General features: G+C 43.5%; 1 protein-coding gene across 3 annotated transcripts in view; it reads left to right on the forward strand.

The window, feature by feature from the left end:
* The window catches only part of PRKDC (protein kinase, DNA-activated, catalytic subunit), a gene marked incomplete at both ends in the record, with an annotated part of 201911 nt that overhangs the window by 77293 nt on the left and 107706 nt on the right, over nucleotides 1-16912 (forward strand). For all 3 annotated transcript variants that reach the window (XM_080713685.1, XM_080713686.1, XM_080713687.1), the window contains 5 exons: nucleotides 3669-3923; nucleotides 10194-10417; nucleotides 11905-12113; nucleotides 12493-12625; nucleotides 13946-14104. In XM_080713685.1, the coding sequence (XP_080569811.1) occupies nucleotides 3669-3923; nucleotides 10194-10417; nucleotides 11905-12113; nucleotides 12493-12625; nucleotides 13946-14104 (980 nt within the window). The remainder of the gene's footprint in view (nucleotides 1-3668; nucleotides 3924-10193; nucleotides 10418-11904; nucleotides 12114-12492; nucleotides 12626-13945; nucleotides 14105-16912) is intronic.

Consider the following 16912-nt stretch of genomic DNA (forward strand, 5'->3'; position numbering starts at 1 on the left):
TGCGGTATTTCTCTGTGCATCCTGCGTTGCAAATACCGATCCCACTCTTGATGGTCCCAGTAGTGGCCTGGCTACTCAGTGGACTGATCCAGACCTCGCTGGCTCAAGCAGCGGCCTTGCCTCATGGGAGGCCCCAGTTCTGGTCTCGCTGGCCCCTGCACCGGTCTAACCCCTAAGCTGGCTTTGGTCCCAGCCTTGGAGGCCGCAGGAGTGAACTTGCCTCACGCCAGGCTCCGATGCTGGCCATTGGCCCCTGCACCGGCCTAACCCCTTGGCAGGATTCCAATCCCGGCCTCGGAGGCCCCAGCACCGGCCCAGCCTCACGGCAGGCTCCAGTGCCGGTCTCGTTGACCCCTGCACCGGCCTAACCCCTTGGCAGGTTCCGTTCCCGGCCTAGGAGGCCCCAGCACTGGCCATGTCTCACGGCAGGCTCCGATGCTGGCCTCGCCTCACGGCAGGCTCCGATGCCGGCCTCGCTAGCCCCAGCACTGGTCTAGCCCTTCGGCAGGTTGTTATCCTGGCCTCGGAGGCCCCAGTACCGGCCTTGCCTCACGGCAGGCTCCGATGCCAGCCTCGCTGGCCCCAGCACCGGCCTAACCCCTCAGCAGGCTCTTATCCCGGTCTCGGAGGTCCCAGTACCGGCCTTGCCTCACAGTAGGCTCCAATGCCGGCCTCGCTGGCCCCAGCACCGGCCTAACCCCTCGGCAGGCTCTTATCCTGGCCTTGGAGGCCCCAGTACCGGCCTTGCCTCAAGGCAGGCTCCAATCCCAGCCTTGGAGGCCCCAGCACCGGCCTTGCCTCACGGCAGGCTCCGATGCCGGCCTCGCTGGCCCCAGCACCGGCCTAACCCTTCGGCAGGCTCTTATCCCGGCCTCAGAAGCCCCAGTACCGGCCTTGCCTCATGGCAGGCTCTGATGCCGGCCTCGCTGGCCCCAGCACCGGTCTAACCCCTCAGCAGGCTCCGGTCCTGTCCTCGGAGGCCCCAGCACCGGCCTTGCCTCACGGCAGGCTCCGATGCCGGCCTTGCTGACCCCAGCACCGGCCTAACCCTTCGGCAGGCTCTTATCCTGGCCTCGGAGGCACCAGTACCGGCCTTGCCTCACGGCAGGCTCCAATGCTGGCTTCGCTGGCCCCAGCATCGGTCTAACCCCTCGGCAGGTTCCAATCCCGGCCACGGAGGCCTCAGTAGTGGCCTTGCCTCACAGCAAGCTCCAATGTCGGCCACTGGCCCCGGTGCCCGTCTAACCCCTCAGCAGGTTCCAATCACTGTCTCTGTGGTTATTATTTCAAAGGTTCCAGGTGTAATGTATCAGATCTCTGCCTCCCCTGAGTATTGGCCACTGGCATTGCCACTGCCTCCACCGTTTCAAATCCTTCCCAGGCTCTTTTTCCACTCTGAATGTTGTCCAGTGTTCCTAAGCATGCGTGATGGTAGCATTCGACATTTGGTGTAATTTCTCCAAAAAAAAATAAAGTTGGTAAGATCCGGTTTCTGCTTCTCCTGAATACAAGTCTCCACCACCATCGCGGAGAACTCTTTCAACACCGCATTTCTCCTTGATCTCCGCTAAACTCTCTCCTTACAGGTGATGTCTGAGATTCTTAACAATATAGAGAAATAGCAGTCCTCTTTCACGGCGAATTTTTCCATAAGTTCCAGTGCATTTAGATAAGTTTTGTCTGCATCTCCAGTGTCCTGGCATCCATAACGGCTTTCTTACCTCCTCTCCGATATTTTTCTTTATCTTTTTCTGTTCTGGGCCAGGTTTCTCCAGGGGTCTGGCGTGCTACTCTCAGTTCGGCCGGGGGCCCAGAGTCCCGCGACCCGGGCCCCAGCTGGCGTGCCTTGTGCGGACCCCTGCCCAGAACCCAGCGTCTTACTGGGCCTGGTTTCTCCAGGGGTCTGGCGTGCTACTCGCAGTTCGGCCCGGGGCCCAGGGTCCCGCGACCCAGGCCCCGGCTGGTGTGCGCCGCGCGCGACCCCCGCCCAGAACCCAGCGTCTTACTGGGCCCGGCTTCTCCAGGGGTCTGGCGTGCTACATGCAGTTCGGCCCAGGGCCCAGGGTTCCGCGACCCGGGCCCCGGCTGGTGTGCGCCGCGCGCGACCCCCACCCAGAACCCAGCGCCTTACTGGGCCCGGTTTCTCCAGGGGTCTCTCCAGCCTTTTTTATTAGGTTTTTAATTTGCAACGGGGCTTTTCTAGTTTTAAATCTGCAATCCTCCTGTCATAGCCTCCCAGTACTGGAATTATAGGAGTGTACCACCATGCTCAGCTGATGATTGAACCTTTTCAGAGCCACTGATAAAATGCAATGTTTGGTATTGTTCCTCTGATTTTAAAAAAAGTTTAATATCTAAAAGAAGTATCTTCTTTTTTTTTCTTTTGCAGTACTTGGGATAGAACCCAGGGGCATTTTACCTTTGAGCTACACCCCCAGCCCTCACTAAGTAGCAAGGCTGTCCTTGAACTGCGATCCTCTGGTTCCAGCCTCCTAAATGCTGAGATCACAGGTGTGCACCAACACACCTGGCTAGAGTGTCTTTTAAAAAGCTGGTTATTTAGCCAGGTGTGGTGGCATATGCTTGTAATCCCAGTATTCGGGAGGCACTGCGCAGGTTTGGTGTTTTTTTGTGTGTGTGTGGTACTGGGGGTGGAACCCAGGGGCTTTTCTATCTCTGGGCTATACTCCCAGACCTATTTTATACTTTATTTGGAAACAGGGTCTCACTAAGTTGTTGAGAGCCTCACTAAGTATCTGAGGCTGGCTTCGAACCCATGTGATCCTCCTGTCTCAGCCTCCCAAGTGCTGGGATTATAAGCGTGCACCGCCAGGCTTGGCTAGATTGCGCAGGTTTAAAGCCAGCCTCAGCTACTTACTGAGCAATTTGGTGAGAACTTGTTTCAAAAATATTCAAAGGGCTCGGAATGTAGCGCTTTTGAAGAGCATCCCTGAAGAAAGAAAGAAAAAAAAAAGAGCCGGGTGTGGCGTTGCACGCTTGTAATCCCTGTGCTTGGGAGGCGGAAACAGGAGGATCGCGCAGGTTCAAAGCCAGCCTCGCTGGTTTAAGAGACCCTGTTTCCAAATAAAATATAAAATAGGTCTGGGAGTGTAGTCCGGAGGTAAAAGGGTTCCATCCCCAGTACCACCAAAAAAAAAAAAAAAAAAAAAAAAAAAAAGAAAGAAAAAGAAAAAAGGAAGAACAGGTCATTTGAATTTTAATTCACAAATAATATACTTATTGTTTGGTAGATACTATTCTGAGCACAGGGCTACCAATTTGCTACTTTAATTCATTTAATCTTTCTATCAACCCAAGAGGTTGATAATATTATTCTTTGTGGATGAGGATTCTGAGTAGGACAGCCAGCATTAGGAACTGAGAATTGCGGTGTCCTTCTGTGACTCAAAAAGAAAAAGGCAGGGGAAAGGGTATTAGTGTAGAGCTATTTCAGTGGGATTTATTTTTGTAATGTCTAAAGAAACCGAGGAGACTGGCCATGATGGTAATATTTTCTTGGTAAGAACTATAGTGAAACAATTTATGAGTGCTATAGTAAGATAAAATTGTTCTAGATCATTTTGGAAAATTATTAATAGACAAAAGATTAATGAAATTTAATTGTGGGAGTTTTTAATATGTATTTTTAATCATATTTCTCTTTTAAGGCAACAAGTCTCCTTCTTTATGGTTGAAAGATATTATCAAGGAAGAAGATATTTCTTTTCTCATAAACACATTTGAAGGGGGAGGCAGAGGCTGTGATCGGCCATCGGGCATCCTTGCTCAGCCAACCATCTTCCACTTGCGAGGGGCATTCAGCCTGCGAGTGGTCCTGCAGTGGCTGGACTTGTTCCTGGCAGCCCTGGAGTGCTATAACACGTTCATCGAGGAGAAGACTGTGGAAGCACGTGAGGTCCTAGGTAGGTAGAACTTACCCCTAAGTTAGCATTGCCTGGTCTTCTGGATTTGTCTTGGGTAGACAGCTTACTGCCTTGAGAAAATAATCCTAGCAATGTTGATAACTGACTCTGATTACTTAGTGCTGTGCAAAGAGATTTACCTATATTCTTATTTACATTAGTCAGTTTTTTGTTACTATGACAAGATACCTGGGGCAATCAACTTTGATATAAGAAAGGTTTATTTTCATTTGCACTTTTGGAGGTTTCAGTCCTTGGTTTTTTGGTACTGTTGCTTTGGACCTATGGTGGGCAGCATATCATGGTGGCAGTACGTGGCTGAAACAGCTGCCCACTTTATGGCAGTTGGGAAGCAAGAGGTGCTCTGATCTTTTTCCATATTTCTTTATTTTCATCTTGATTTTTCTTGGGTTTTCAGGCTCTTGCTTTTTTCTCACTTCTATAGGAATGATACAGTTTGTGTACATAGGAGATTATCTGAGCTAGGATGCTTTGTGTGCTCTTATTCCAGTTGAGAGGAAGAAGGTGGGGGGCTCCATTCCTCTGGTGACCTCAGGGACCTATGGCTTATGGAGAAGCAGCAAAGGGATGTGCTATATCAGCTGGTAGAGTTCCCTTTGCTTCAGCCTCTCCAGTCAGGCTTCTTGGGGAATCCTCTTCCCATGGTCAGAACAGGCTTGCCACTTGAAATATGACCTCTGGACTTTTAATTTGGAACATCCATTCAGTGGTTAGTGATGATTACTAAAGTGATTACTTCCTTAATTTTGTCAGAGATGAAGTCAGTGTTAGGGGAATTTGGGAGAGAGTGGGACCATATGTTCTTGGTTTTAACTTGGGAATATTGGAAGCTGGACTTCCTGCTGAGGGCGGAGGAGAGAGAGAGAGACAGACAGACAGACATGCAGGTGCGTGCTGAGTTTTAGAAACACAGTGTTTGTTACTGGAAATTGAACCCAGGGGCATTCTACCTCCAAGCTAAACCCCCAACTCTTTAGTTTTTATTTTGAAATAGTGCCTCACATAGTTGCTGAGGGTCCTACTGAGTTGCCAAACCTACAATTCTCCCTTCTCAGCCTCCCAAATAGTGGGATTACAGGTGTGCACCACCACATCCTGCATAGAAACACAGATTATTCAGTTTTGATAAGAACTAGTTGAGTACAAGGACTGCTAAAAGGATAGGTCAAAAAAAGTTACTACAGATCCTCAGTTGTAACTCATGCCTTCAGTTATTTTGCTTTAAGAAATCTCAGAAGCTGGTAGTGGTGGCACATGCTTGTAATCCAGCATTTGGGAGGCAGGAGACAGGAGAATTGCGCAGGTTCGAAGCCAGCCTCAGCTACTTACTGAGGCCCTTTGCAACTCAATGAGACCCTGTTTCATAATAAAGTATAAAAAATAGAGCTGGGGATGTAGCTCAGAGGTAGAATGCCCCTGGGTTCCATCCCCAGTACCGCAAAAAAAAAAAAAAAAAAAAAATAGGGCTGGGGTTGTAGCTTGAAGGTAAAAAGCCCCTGGGTTCCATCCCCAGTACCTCAAAAACAATAAAAAGATATCTCAGAAAGTTTAAACTAGGAAAATGTATAACAAGTAAAACATCAAAAGCCTTTTATCTTACTTGTATTCCCTAGTGACAAAAACTAAGAACATTTTAGTATGTACTCTTCTAAATTTTTATATATATAGAAAATTACTAGAAGCCAGGCGTGGTGGCATACATTTGTAATCCCAACACTTGGGAGGCTGAGACGGGAGTATTGCAGTTCACAGACAGCCTGGGCTACTTAGGCCCTTAGCAACTCAGTGAGACCCTGTTTCAAAATAAAGAATAAAAAATAGGGCTTGGTGTGTGGATTGGAGATAGAATGCCCCTGGGTTCCATCTCCAGCACCTAAAAAAAAAAAAAAAAAAAAATTACTAGAGCTCAGCATGGTGATGCACACTTGTAATCCCAGCATTTGGGAGGCTGAGACAGGAGGGTGGCAGTTTGCGGACAGTCTCAGCTACTTAGGCCCTTTGTAACTCAGTGAGACCCTGTTTCAAAATAAAGAATAAAAAATAGGGCTGGGGGTGTAGCTTAGGAGTAGAATGTCCCTGGGTTCAATGTATATATCATATGTATGTGTGTATATATTATATGTATATATTATACAGTTAATTTTGTATGCTTCACTATAATTTGATTTACACACACACACACACACACACACACACACACACACCCTGAACATCTTGGGCATCTTTCTCTGTCAGTACATAAAACTTAATCTAGCTTTAAAAACCATGCATTACTCACTAAATTATGTGAATGTATTACATTTAAGTTTTCTTTAAACAGCTTTATTCTTTTACTTCATGGAAAGAGGTGAACATTGAAACCTTTTAACACTTTACTGTTGACAACTAACAAATATTCCTCATAGCTTTAAATAATTAAAAGTTCTATTTTCTAGTGTGTTGTAAATGCTGACATTTTAAAATAAAACTATTATTTGAAAAGTATGACTTCAGTAGATCCTAAATATTTGGCTCTTTTTTTTTTTTTTTTTTTTTTTGTGGTACTGGAGATGGAACCCAGGGGCATTCTACCTCTAAGTGACACCCCAGCACTATTTTTTTTTTTTTTTGCGGGTCTGGGGATGGAACCCAAGGGCATTTGACTTCTGAGCTATACCCCCTTCCCTGTTTTTTATTCTTTATTTTGAAACCGGGTCTCACTGAGTTGCAGAGGGCCTCACTAAGTAGCTGAGGCTGTCCGCGAACTGCAATCCTCCAGGTCTCAGCCTCCTGAATGCTGGGATTAGAAGCGTGCGCCACCACGCCCTGCTCCAGCACTATTTTTTATTATTTATTTTGAAAAGGGTCTCACTGAGTTGCAAAGGGCCTCACTTAGTAGCTGAGGCTGGCTTCCAACCTGCGGGATCCTCTTGTCTCAGCCTCCCAAATGCTGGGATGACAAGCCTGTCCACCACTCCCGGCTTTACCTGGCTCTTTTTTATTTGTATTTTGGTCCAGGGGATTGAACTCAGGGCCTTTCTACCTCTGAGTTACAACTCACCCTTTCTTATTTTTTATTTTCCAATGGTCTCAGTAAGTTTCTAAGGGCCTCAATAAGTTGCTGAGGTTGGCCTCAAACTTGTAATTCTTTTGTCTCAGCCTCCCAAGTTCTTGGATTACAGGCTTATGTCACCATACTCAGCTCCTAAGACTTTAATTCATCTATGTTCAATACCATCAGCCTTAAAATATACTGTATTTATTGTTATGTTTTTATGTTTCACATCTAACTTATAACCCTATTCATATTTTACCATAATTCTTATTTATAATCCAGTTCACATTTTACTTATAAATCCATCCTTTGCAACAGAAGGGTCTGCATGTTTAAAGATTACTTCAGTGTTACCATTACATTTGTATTAGGGCACATTATATTTGTTAGGACCACAGCAATGTAAATATAATATAGTTTCTGGTAAGTAATTATTACATGTACAAAATTAAGTTATGTATTAGAATTATTTTTTGGGTCCATTTTGTATTGCTACACAGTGGGGATATTTCTCAAAAATGCATCATTAGATGTTTTTGTTTTGGTGCAAACATAAGAGTATTTCTACACAAATTAAGACAGCCCCCATGCCACTAGGTAACAGAAACTTATGCATTCTGCAGTTGACCAGAAAACTATTATACAATGCATGTCCTTGCTACGAAAAAAAAACTATTTCACATAAATAAGTGCCATACTTGATTACTCCTAAAATATACATTGTTTTAAATTTAACAAATCTATGGTTGGAATGTCTATGTCTTACAGTCTGATGATCTGTTGGATTCAAGGATATTTGATGTTTGAGAATATAATTCTTTTTGTGTGTGTGTGTGGTACTGGGGGTAGAACACAGGCTTTCTACCTCCGGGCTATACTCTCAGACCAGTTTTATATTTTATTTGGAAACAGGGTCTCACTAAGTTGCTAGAGCCTCACTAAGTAGCTAAGGCTGGCTTTGAACCTGTGCGATCCTCCTGTCTCAGCCTCCCAAGCGCTGGGATTACAAGCGCAGGGATCACTGCGCCCAGCCTGAGGATGCAATTATTAATATATTTTTTTAGTTCTTTGAATACGTAGTAATGTCATAAAAATTGTTTCTAGTGGTCTTTCCATTGTCAATTTGGTCAGTTTTCTTCAGATTTTGTTGAAAATTAAGAATTGGCAACTCTCAGACTTATACAACAATTTCTCACTTGGTCATCCCCATTATTCACTCTTTCAAATATAAATAACATTTATACTGACACTTTTCATTGTCCCTTTGGGTCCTGAGGTTTTTAATGCTAGAGCAATGAACTGCAGTGAGACTGGGGAAGAGGCGCATGGTGTGTTAGGCAGAAGGGTGAATGGGGTGGGGGATGGGGAAGGAGAGAAAGCCTGGATCATGTTCACACCAAGGAGTTTTAGAAAAAAAGCCATGTGAATAGCCAGGCGTGATGGTACACACTTATAATCCCAGTATTTGGGAGGCTGAGACAGGAGGATTGCAGGTTTGTGCCCAGCCTCAGCTACTTAGTAAGACACTCTGCAACTTAGTGAGACCATGTTTCAAAATAAATAATAAAAAAATAGGGCTGGGGGTATAGCTCGGAGGTTGAATGACCCTGGGTACAATTCCTGGTTCCACACACACACACAAAAAAGCCATGTGGAGTAAATCTGAAAATTGATTCCATATGAAGCCCAGTGTCCATACTGGGCTTCATAAAGTGTCATAATTTATCTTGTTTTGCTCCTTTGAAGGACTATTAAGTTGTTTTGTTTTATCATTCTTAAAACAATACTAGAGCCGGGTGTGGTGGCACATGATTGTAATCCCAGCATTTGGGAGGCTGAGACAGGAGGATGGTGGTTCATGGACAGTCTCAGCTACTACTTAGTGAGGCCCTATGCAACTCAGTGAGACCCTGTTTCAAAATAAAGAATAATGCTGGGGTATAGCTCGGAGGTAGAATACCCCTGGGTTCCATCCCCAGTACTGCAAAAAAAGAGAGAGAGAAAGAAAGAAAGAAAGAAAGAAAGAAAGAAAGAAAGAAAGAAAGAAAGAAAGGAAGGAAGGAAGAAAGAAAAAGAAAAAGAAAAAGAAAAAGAAAAGGGAAGGGAGGGAACAATACTAGAAGTTGGGTGTGATGGCTCACGCCTATATTCCCAGTATTTGGAAGGCTGAGACAGAAAGATTGCAGGTTGGAGGCTAGTTCAGCAACTTAGAGCCTGTTTTCAAATAAAATATGAAATAGGGCAGGGGGTGTAGCTCAGAGGTAAATGCCTCTGAGTTCAACCTACAATCCCCCCCCAAAAAAATATATATATATATGGAATGAACACTTTTTATTTTATTTTATTTATTTTTTGGTGGTACTGGGGTTCCTGGAAGCCCTTCTACCTCCGGCTACACTCCCAGATCTATTTTATATCTTTTATATCTATTTTATATCTTTTATTTGGAAACAGGGTCTCTTAAGCCAGCGCGCTGACTTCGAACCTGCGCGATCTTCCTGTCTCTACCTCCCAAGTGTGGGGATTACAAGGGTGCGCCACCACGCCTGGCTGAATGAACACTTTTTACTATCATCTCATTGCAGTTCTGCCATTATTTTATTAAATTAAAATTTCATTGCTTGATCAAAGCATATGAGCTCTTTTAAACATCGGTTAGAGATTTTCATGCATATTTTTAAACTTTGGCATGCATTTCTAAGTTGTCCCCCCCCCACTTTTTGTGGTACTGGGGTTGTGCCCAGGGACATTCTGTCTCTGAGCTACACCCCCTGCCCTTTTTATTTTTGAAAAAGGATCTTGTCAAGTTGTGTTGCTGAGGCTTGCCTCAAACCTATGATCTTTCTGTCTTGGCCTCTTAAGTACTGGGATTACAGTGTGCACCACTATGCCCTGCTAATGTGTTGTCCTTTTAAGTAATCACATTAACTTATATTCAAGAATACTTGTATTCTTGAGAATTGAGACCTGATTTTGTATAGATGTACTGTGATTGTATGATTCTAAAGATGAATTCTATTTGGATTATCATTTTGAAATTAAAAATGAGAAGAAACTGCTGCTATTTTTCTCAGCTTTTATTGAACTTTTCTTTTGAAAGATGTTGTGTTTAGATGCAAAGTACATCATATCTATAGTTAAAGAAGGAATTTTATGTTATTCTTGGTGGACTCAGAAAGAAGCAGCTCTTATTCTTTTAATGTGATTATTTCTAGGGACTAAAACACAGTCTTCACTTTTGAAGTCGGTGGCTTTCTTTTTAAGAAGCATTGCTATGCATGATATTAGAGCAGCAGAAAAGTGCTTTGTCGCTGGGGCAGCAGAGAGCAGACCTAGCCCGCATGAGGAGGAGCGATACAACTACAGCAAATGTACTGTTGTGGTTCGAATCATGGAGTTTGCCACAACCTTACTCAGAACCTTTCCGGAAGGATGGAAGGTAGGGTTAGTCATGTTCCTTTGTCAATTGTTGTTGTTGTAGTACTGGGGATGGAACTCAAGGGCATTATACTTCTTTGCTACATTTCTAGCCCTATTTTTTATCTGTTATTTTGAAACAGGATCTCACTAAGTTTTAGGAGGTACTCATTAAGTAGCCGAGACTGGCTGTGAACCTATGATTCTCCTGTCTCAGCCTCTCAAGTACTGGGATTACAGTGTGCCCCACTACACCCAGCTGTTTCTTTGTAAATTTGAAGGCAGTACTTGGTACTAGAAAAGTGCTTTAATAATTTTTGTTAGGTATGGCTTTGACTTCTTTGAAATATTCCATTAACAGAAGATTTATCCTTATTTATTATTTAGTTGACAAGAATTGTAAGCATTTTTTGCTGTGCAAATGAAATTTTGATATATGTACATATGATGGAATGGTGAGCTAATAAATATATCTGTTAATCTTACATAATGTCTTTTTTTTATAGTGAGAACATTTAAAATCTACTCTTTTAGCAGTTTTCAAGTAATAAATTGTTACTGACTCTCGAGCATCCCTAATCCAAAAATCATAAATGCTTTAAAATCTAAAACTGAGTGTCATGTTGGCATTCAAAATATTTTGAACTTTGGACTTTATATATTTGGATTGGTGATGCTCAAATAGTAAAGTCTAAAATCTGAAAAATTTTGAATCTGAAATATTTCTTGTTCCCAGCATTCAGATATGAGATACTTAACCTGTAATAAAACTGAGTGCTAGCCAGGCATGGTGGCACACACTTGTAATCCTAGGACTAGGGAGGCTGAGATAGGAAGATAGCTGGTTCATGCACGCATGGTGGCACACACTTGTAATCCTAGGACTAGGGAGGCTGAGACAGGAAGATAGCCGGTTCATGGCCAGCCTCACCTACTTAGTAACTTCATAACTTTTGAGACCTTGTTTCAAAACAAAGAATAAAGAATAGGGCTGGGGGTATAGCTTGGAGGTAGACTGCTCCTGGGTTCACCCCCTAGTTCCACAAAAAAAGAAGAAGAAAAAAACTGCATGCTTTTCAGATTTTTGTTGTGTGAATAATATATCAAATCATGCCAGGTGTCGTGACACTTGCTCGTAATCCCAGCATTCGGGAGGCTGAGTCCAGAGGATCACGGTTCACGAATAGTTTCAGCTACTTAGTAAGGACTCCCTCAGCTACTTAGTGAGGCCCTCCGGCAACTTAGTGAGACCCTGTTTCAAAATTAAGAATAAAAAATAGGGCAGGGGGTGTAGCTCAGAGATCAAATGTCCCTGGGTTCCATCTCCAGACCCGCAAAAAAAAAAAATGGAATCATTTTCCTAAATATTTTATTGGACACCCACAGCCCGAAGGACCATTCACACCTTGACACTGAATGTTAGCAAACCCTGCCCTAATATGGTTCATGGTGTTAACATTACAGCTGCTGGTGGATAGGAGGATTTTCATTCAAACTGTCTCTTAACAGCTCCTGGAGAAAGATTTGTATAATACTGACCTGATGAAGCTCTTGGTGCAAACACTGTGTGAGCCTGTGAGCATTGGCTTTAATGTCGGCGATGTCCAGGTAATGGATCGTCTTCCCAGTGTGTGTGTGGACCTGATGAGAGCCCTGAACAAGTCCCCATACAAAGAACTCCTGGAGGCCGAACTGAAGGAACGAGTGACTGTGCGCAGGTGGGTGCTTCTGTGGCATGGAAGAGCCGAGCAAACGCAGCCCTCCTGGTGGCTCTTCATGTGGCTGACAGAGTGTCCTTTTTGTGAAGGAAGGACATGGACAGTGCGTGCCTACTGGGAATGATCCCATCAGTTGTTTGGATTGTGTACTTAGTAAATGCCTTCCCTGGGCCTTTGCAAGGGCTGGCATGTTTAGCTCCACCTTTGCTTTCTGTGCTAGGTTGGTGCATGTAACTCTTGTCCGCTGCTGACTGCTATCTAGGATGGTATTAATTGTTAGCAAGACTGAATTTAGGATGACACAAACATATCCTTTGAGTGTCTTAATAACCTAAACAGCTGAGAATTTGCCTTGTTTTCTGTTTTCCTTGCTGGCCAGCATTGAGGAGCTCTGTGTCATTGACCTATATGGCCCTGACGCTCACTTGGAGAGGACCCGACTGGCAACTCTGGTGTCAGCCTGTAAACAGCTCCATAGAGCTGGCCTCTTGCATGTTGTAGCACCACCACAGGTAACCCTGACCAATCTGGTCATACAGTTCTTTTAGCTTTATTATGCTAATTGGTCTATGTATTTATATTCTTTGTTAAATAGCTTATGTGTGGAGCAATCTGAAATAGAAATTATAGAAATACTTGCTCTATCCGGGCATGGTGACGCATGCTTATAATCTCAGCGTTTGGGAGGTTGAGACAGGAGGATTGCAGTTTGCGGCCAGCCTCATCTACTTAGTGAGGCTCTCCTCAACTTAGTGAAACCCTGTTTCAAAATAAAGAATAAAAAATAGGACAGGGGGTATAGCTAGGAGGTTGAATGCCCATCCCCAGACCTGCAAAAAAAAAAAAAAGAAAGAAAAAAAAAGAAATACTTGCTCTAGACAAGTAGATATTATCTAGAAAATAAATATCAAAGTAAGTGTTACGCAAAAATGAAATGAAGGATAGTTAAAAATTTCAGAGCAAGCCGGGCATGGTGGCACATGTTTGTAATCCCCGTGCTTGGGAGGCCGAGACAGGAGGATCGCGCAGGTTCGAAGGCAGCCTCTCTGGCTCAAGAGACCCTGTTCCCAAATAAAATATAAAAAATAGGTGTCTGGGAGTGTAGCCTGGAGGTAGAAGGTTTCCAGGAACCCTAGTACCACACACACACACACACACACACACACACACACACACACACACACTAATAATAATAATAATAATAATAATAATAATTAAAAAAAATAAATAAAAAATTTCCATAGCAGCCTTTTGAAAAATTTAAGGAACCAACTGGTGTTGTTCTGTATAGTAAGGTAACATAAAGGAAAAAATGTAGCATAAACAGGAAAGTTGGAGCTGGATGTGGTAGCCCACGCCTGTAAGCCATACTTGGAAAGTAGAGATAGCTGAGACAGGAGGACCTCAGAATTGAGGACAGCCTCAGCAATTTAGTGATAGCCCTGTTTCCAATAAAAGGGCTAGGGTATAGCCTGGAGATAGAACATCCCTGGGTTCCATAAGGGAGAAAGAGAAGAAGGGAAGAGAGAAAAGTTGTGTTAAAATTCTCATTTTAACATTGGAAGACAGTTGTCATTGGTAGCTAATGTTTGTTTGTTTATTTATTTATTGTGATACTGGGGATTGAACCCAGGGGCAGTCTACTTCGGAGCTACACCCCCAGCCCTATTTTTTATTCTTTATTTTGAAACAGGGTCTCCCAAATGCTGGGATTACAAGCATGCGCCACCATGTCTGTCCTATTGTGGATTTTTTAATGAATGGGAGGAATGATACTGTGTCTTCTATTAAATATTTTTTCTTGCTGGCCTTTCACGTTGAATTTGTTTTAGTCCACAGCCCTGCCCCATCCTGTTGGTGTAAAGCTTCTCTCCTGGGTTTATAAAGGCATTTCACCTGGACCGGAAAGGCAGTGCCTGCCATTGTTGGACACCAGCTGTGAGCGCTTGGCACGCGGTCTCCTGGAGCTGGCCTTTGCTTTTGGAGGACTGGTAGGAAAATCATTTGCATGCTCTGCCATCTTTGTGTAGAAATGTATAACCCACTTCTGGTATATTTCTAGGAAAAGTGGAATTTATTTAGGAAAAGTGTTGAAATTGATTGACATGAACTTTCTTTCTTTTTTAAATTTCTTTTCTTTTCTTTTCTTTTTATTTTTTTTGGTGGTACTGAGGGTGGAACCCAGAGGCTTTCTATCTCCGGGCTATACTCCCAGTCCAATTTTATATTTTTATTTGGAAACAGGGCCTCATTAAGTTGCTGAGAGTCTCACTCAGTAGCTGAGGCTGGCTTCAAACCTGTGCGATCTTCCTGTCTCAGCCTCCCAAGTGCGGGGATTACAAGCGTGCGCCACCATGCCCAGCTTTTTTTTTTATACTTTTATTTGTGCGTTGTCATTATACATCAAAGTGATACAAACATTCATGCACACAACGTGTAGTGTGTTTCCTTCCACATCCTCTTCACTCCCCTCTTATATTAGTGAGAATGGTAGTGGTGCCTTCATACACGGACATAATATTATTTTAACTGTTTCCTTATTCAGTCCTCCTTTTTCCAGTACCCAGTTTCTTCTACCAGTCCTCTCCCACTGTTCTACTGATCTCTCTCATTAATCTAAAGTGACTTTTGTTTCCTATTTTCTCTCTAGCTTCCTCACAGGAGTGAAAACATTCAAACTTTGACTTTCTAAAACTAGAGAATCACTGGACATGGTGGCACATGCTTGTAATCCTAGTACTGGGGAGGCTGAGAGAGGAGGATTGCCGATTTGCAACCAGCCTCAGCTACTTAGTGAGGCCCTTTGCAACTCAGTGAGACCCTGTTTCAAATTAATAATAAAAAATAGGGCTGGGAGTGTAGCTTGAAGGTAGAATGCTCTGGGTTCAATCCCCAGTACTATAATAAATAAATAATAATAAATAAATAAATAAATAAATAAATAAAACTAGCAGATCTCAGTTGAAATACTCTTTAGTTTCATTCATTTTTTTTAAAAATATGTACTACATTTTCTTTTTTTTTATTGGTGCATTGTAATCGTCTCTCTTTTTTTTCTTTTTTTGGTGGTACTGGGGATAGAACCCTTCTACCTCCGGGCTACACTCCCAGGCCTATTTTTATATTTTTTTTTTATTTGGAAACAGGGTCTCTTAAGCCAGTGAGGCTGGCTTTGAACCTATGCAATCATCCTGTCTCCACCTCCCAAGCGCGGAGATTACAAGCATGTGCCACATGCCCGGCGTCATAAATCTTAATGGGACTTGCGGAGACATACATGCACACATCATCCAATTAGCTCTTACCCAATTCCCACCCCATTTCCCCCCCATCCCTCCTACCCATGCTTGGCCTAGTGATTGACTTTGATATGTTTGTTTAAGTACATCATGTGCTTTAGAGAGTTTCCCTCTCCCCCCATCCCCTCAGTTAGGTCGCCCTATTTGCTTCTCTATAGAATCTCCTTCTTTATCAAGTGTTCCTCCTATGACTCATTTCTCCCTAGCTTTCGCATATTAGGCAAAGCATCCAATTTCTTATTTTTTGTAATTGACTAATCTCACTTAGCATAATGTCCTCCAGTTCCATCCATTTCCCTGTAAATGATGTAATGGTGTTTTTCTTTATGGCTGTGTAAAATTCCATTGTGTATGTTGGGGGTCTTCGGGAACAATGAAGGGGGGTTGGCGCAGGAAAGACCCAAGGCCAGCCGTCGGAGATAAGCAAGCAAGCAAGCAAAAGCTTTATTGAGATAGCCCAGTTCCCTTTTATATCAGGCAACTGGGAGGAGGGAGCTTCCGCTCACAGCGGAAGATCGCACAAAGTACGGGGCGTTTACTGATTGGGTGGCTCATACCCCAGTGGGTGTGTTATTAGGGGATTGATTGTTGGGCATCCCGTGGCCCCTTTGGCAAGCTATGAGGTAAGCAGCACAATCCGGAAGAGAAGCCGGAGAGGCGCCATCTTTGGCATTACTGGGCTGCTTATCCTAACAGTGTACATATCCCATAGTTTTGTAATCCATTCATCTGTTGATGGATATCTTGGCTGGTTCCATAGTTTGGCAGTGGTGAATTATGTCGCTATGAACATCGATATACATGCATTAGTTTGGTAGTTTTGTTTCCTTTCTTTTGGGTAGATACCCAGAAGTGGTATTGCTGGATCGAATGGTAAGTTTGTTCCCATTCTTCTGAGGATCCTTCATACTGTTTTCCAAAGTGGCTGCACTAATTTGCAATCCCACCAACAATGTTTTTTTTTTTTTTTTTTTGGTGGTACTGGGGTTCCTGGAACCCCTTCTACTTCTGGGCTACACTCCCAGACCTATTTTATATTTTTATTTGGAAACGGTCTCTTAAGCCTGCAAGGCTGGCTTTGAACCAGTGCGATCCTCCTGTTTCCGCCTCCCAAGCGCAGGGTTCAAAGCCAGCCTCAGCTACTAAATGAGGCTCTCGGAAGCTTAGTGAGACCCTGTTTCCAAATAAAGTATAAAATTGGTCTGAGAATATAGCCCAGGGGTAGAAAAGCCCCTGGGTTCTACCCTCAGTACCACACACACACAAAATAATTAATTAATTAATTAATTAATTAATTAAAAAGGAGTGGAGTGTATCTTGGAAGTAGAATGCCTCTGGGTTCAATCCTCAGTACCATAAAAAAAAATAAGAGCCAGGTGTGGTGGCATACACTTGTAATCCCAGCATTTGGGTGGCTGAGACAGCAGGATTGCAGTTTGCAGACAGCCTCAGCTACTTAGTGAGGCCCTTTACAACTCAGTGAGACCCTGTTTCAAAATG

This window comes from Muscardinus avellanarius (genome assembly GCF_963383645.1).
Source record: "Muscardinus avellanarius genome assembly, chromosome: 1".
Classification (NCBI taxonomy): domain Eukaryota; kingdom Metazoa; phylum Chordata; class Mammalia; order Rodentia; family Gliridae; genus Muscardinus; species Muscardinus avellanarius.